This window comes from Myotis davidii, unplaced genomic scaffold (genome assembly GCF_000327345.1).
Source record: "Myotis davidii unplaced genomic scaffold, ASM32734v1 scaffold827, whole genome shotgun sequence".
Lineage (NCBI taxonomy): Eukaryota > Metazoa > Chordata > Mammalia > Chiroptera > Vespertilionidae > Myotis > Myotis davidii.
This window is the reverse complement of record NW_006297815.1, coordinates 691590-694547: the sequence shown is the minus strand read 5'-3', so window position 1 is coordinate 694547 and position 2958 is coordinate 691590. Positions and strand designations below refer to the sequence as shown.

General features: G+C 47.0%; 1 protein-coding gene across 22 annotated transcripts in view; it reads right to left on the bottom strand.

Annotated features, from left to right (window-relative positions):
• ZMYND8 (zinc finger, MYND-type containing 8) overlaps positions 1-2958 on the bottom strand; it is a 111089-nt gene that overhangs the window by 45060 nt on the left and 63071 nt on the right. For all 22 annotated transcript variants that reach the window (XM_015570338.1, XM_015570342.1, XM_015570348.1 and 19 more), the window contains one exon: positions 688-1169. In XM_015570338.1, coding sequence (XP_015425824.1) covers positions 688-1169 — 482 coding nt within the window. The remainder of the gene's footprint in view (positions 1-687; positions 1170-2958) is intronic.

Here is a 2958-nt window from a genome sequence, read left to right as displayed (position 1 = left end):
CAAGGGCATGTACCTTGGTTGCAGGCACATCCCCAGTGGGAGATGTGCAGGAGGCAACCGATGGATGTTTCTCTCGTCGATGTTTCTAACTCTCTATCTCTCTCCCTTCCTCTCTGTAAAAAATCAATAAAATATATAAAAAAATAAAATTCTTGAGAAAGAAAAGCCGTTACGGGAAGCTGCTGTGATTAATCTAAGGGGCATTTGAGCTGAACCCGGAAGGATTTCTAACCATCTCTGCCCACTTCTAGGAATGGCCTGCAAGCGGCCTGCTGGGAGTGCTTTTGTCATTTTTTGGTTCCCAACAGCAAGGATCCAGCTTCGTCACTCATCCCACTAGAACAGCGGTTCTCAACCTGTGGTTCGCGACCCCTTTGGGGATTGAACGACCCTTTCACAGGGGTCGCCTAAGACCATCGGAAAACACATATATAATTACATACTGTTTTTGTGATGAATCACTATGCTTTAATTATGTTCAATTTGTAACAATGAAATTGGGGGTCACCACAACATGAGGAACTGTATTAAAGGGTCGCGGAATCAGGAAGGTTGAGAACCACTGCTCTAGAATGAAACCCCATGAGGCTCCCCGTGGTTCTGCGAAGTGATCAGCTCTGGCCCACCAGGTGTGGAAGCTGTGGAAATCCCGGGGGCCTCCTCCACCCTCTCCCGCCCGGGGCTGACCTGTGCTCTTGTCCAGGAAGTCCATGGACTCCTCGCTTGCGCTGAAGTGGCTGGACATGGCCTTCTTGTCGGGGTCCTGCTCCACGTCGGAGCCCGTGTGCACGGACGAGTTTGTACTCATGGGGGAGCGCGGCATGTCCGACAAGGAGATCCGGCGGCCGGTGCCCCCGCTCAGCATGGGCTTGCTCATCAGGATCTTGGGGGACGCCGTCATGTCGAAGTTGAGCTTGACCTTCTCCTGCTTGTCTATCTTGGCGGCACCAGCGCTCGGGTTGCTGGGGTCGAGCAGCATTTGGTACTGGCTGTTGGGCGTGTAGGGTGTCCTGAACGGAGAGTAATTAAAAACCCCAAACTTCCTGCGAATGTTCTCCACATAAACCTCCATCTCCTGCATTGCACTGTTGAAGATGCTTTTAGTCTTTTTCACAGAAAAAGGAATTTCTTTAGACATGAGGTAGCAATTATTTATTGGAACCCAGGCTCTAGGAGGGCAAGAGAGAGAGAGATTTTAAGTCGATTTTGGTCATTTCCAAGATTTTTATGCAACTTTTTAAAAACATTTACTTCATTGTGGTTAAGAACATTTAACAGGAGTTCTACCGTCTTAACCAACGTGTAAGTGTACAACACAGAATTGCTGGCTACAGGCACAAGGTTGTACAGCAAGCAGATCTCTAGAGCGTATTCATAGTGTGTAACTGGAACTTTATGCCCATTGACTAGTAATTCCCCATTTGCTCACCCCTAGCCCCTGGCAACCATGATGCCACCGATTCTATGAATCTGACATAGATTCCTCATAAAAATGGAATCATGCAGTGTTTGTCCTTATATGATTGGCTTATTTCACTTAGCATGTTGTCCTCCAGTTTCAGCCATGTTGTGGCATAATTTTTAAGGCTGAATAGTATTCCACAATGTATACATACAACATTTCCCTTATTCATTCATCAGTCAATGGAACATTCAGGTCGGTCTCAGAATTGTTTTTTCCTGAACACAAACCCAATTAGCCTAGTACGCTTGCCAAGATTCGTAAAGGCACATTCCTTTCCTTTTATAAATGATTTGGTTTGAATGGTTAATAAACAATCCACTTAACACACATAATGTCATCAGGACTGAACGTGAACATGAACTTAACAAAAACATTAAAAGCTTCAATAGACTTAGTCATTTTAATCCATAAAATAATAATAATAATAATAATAATGCCCCTTTGGCTTTGGGTTGGTAGAGAATAAGAAGACAGTCACTGCATCCTAGACCACACCTCCCAAGAGAAAATTACTCCCCGAGCTCACGATTTTGCACTCAAACAATGAAAAGTTTTCTCTTTTAAAATTGGGATTCTCTGGAGGAAGGGAGTGGGGGGAGGGCAGGGGGGGGGAGAGTCGTTAACTGGGGAAAGAGACATATGTAATACTTAAAACAATAAAAAAAAATTAAATGAATTTAAAAACCGGGGTTCTCCATGGAGCAAGGAGGGAACGTTGGAAAGCCATAGCCCTAAAAGGAGGTGCATGGCTTTGAACGAGAGATAGTTCGCATGAAAAATAACGAGAAACCAGCCCCTCACTTAGCCCTCAGGTGTGCGCCCTCCGCTTCCCAGGCGGGTTCCACCTCCCTACCGTCAACCCCCCCACACACACACCCGTGGGCTCTGCAGAGACTTCATGGGAACATGAGCTGCTTTCCTGGAATCAGTGACCCGAGTGACAGCAGGCAGGAGATGGGCACACAACCCCCCCGCCCTGGGGAAGGCAGAGCTGACACAGAAACATCCAAGCTGTAACTTGGGTCACATTTTATTCCCCAATCTCAACCGTTTGCAGCTGGGAATCTGGTGGGAGTGAGCTTTCCAAGGAGGCCTCTTGGCTTTCACAGACCATCCACCCAAGCCTGGCATCGCTGTAGAAAGCCAAGTCAACTGTGGGGAGGAATTAAACTCACGGCCAGTCTGATGCAAATACCACCCCGAGTGCTGTCGGAAGTGCCCCTGTAAGAGTCAGCCCCACACAGCCGAGCCTCCCACGGCTTCAAGAGAAACAAAATAGGAAATTCCACTATGTTTTACCCAAATTTTAATGGTTGGCATCTCGTTCCTATTTTTAAAAGAAAAAGCAGCCCAGGGGAAATACAGCACGTGCATGAGGCAGAATTCAGGGCATAGGCTGCCTGTTTGCAACGCTTGGCGGTGCTAGACTGCCACATCCACTAAACCTGACCACCCCAACAATATCTGCTCTGAGTGCTAGAAACGACAGCTTC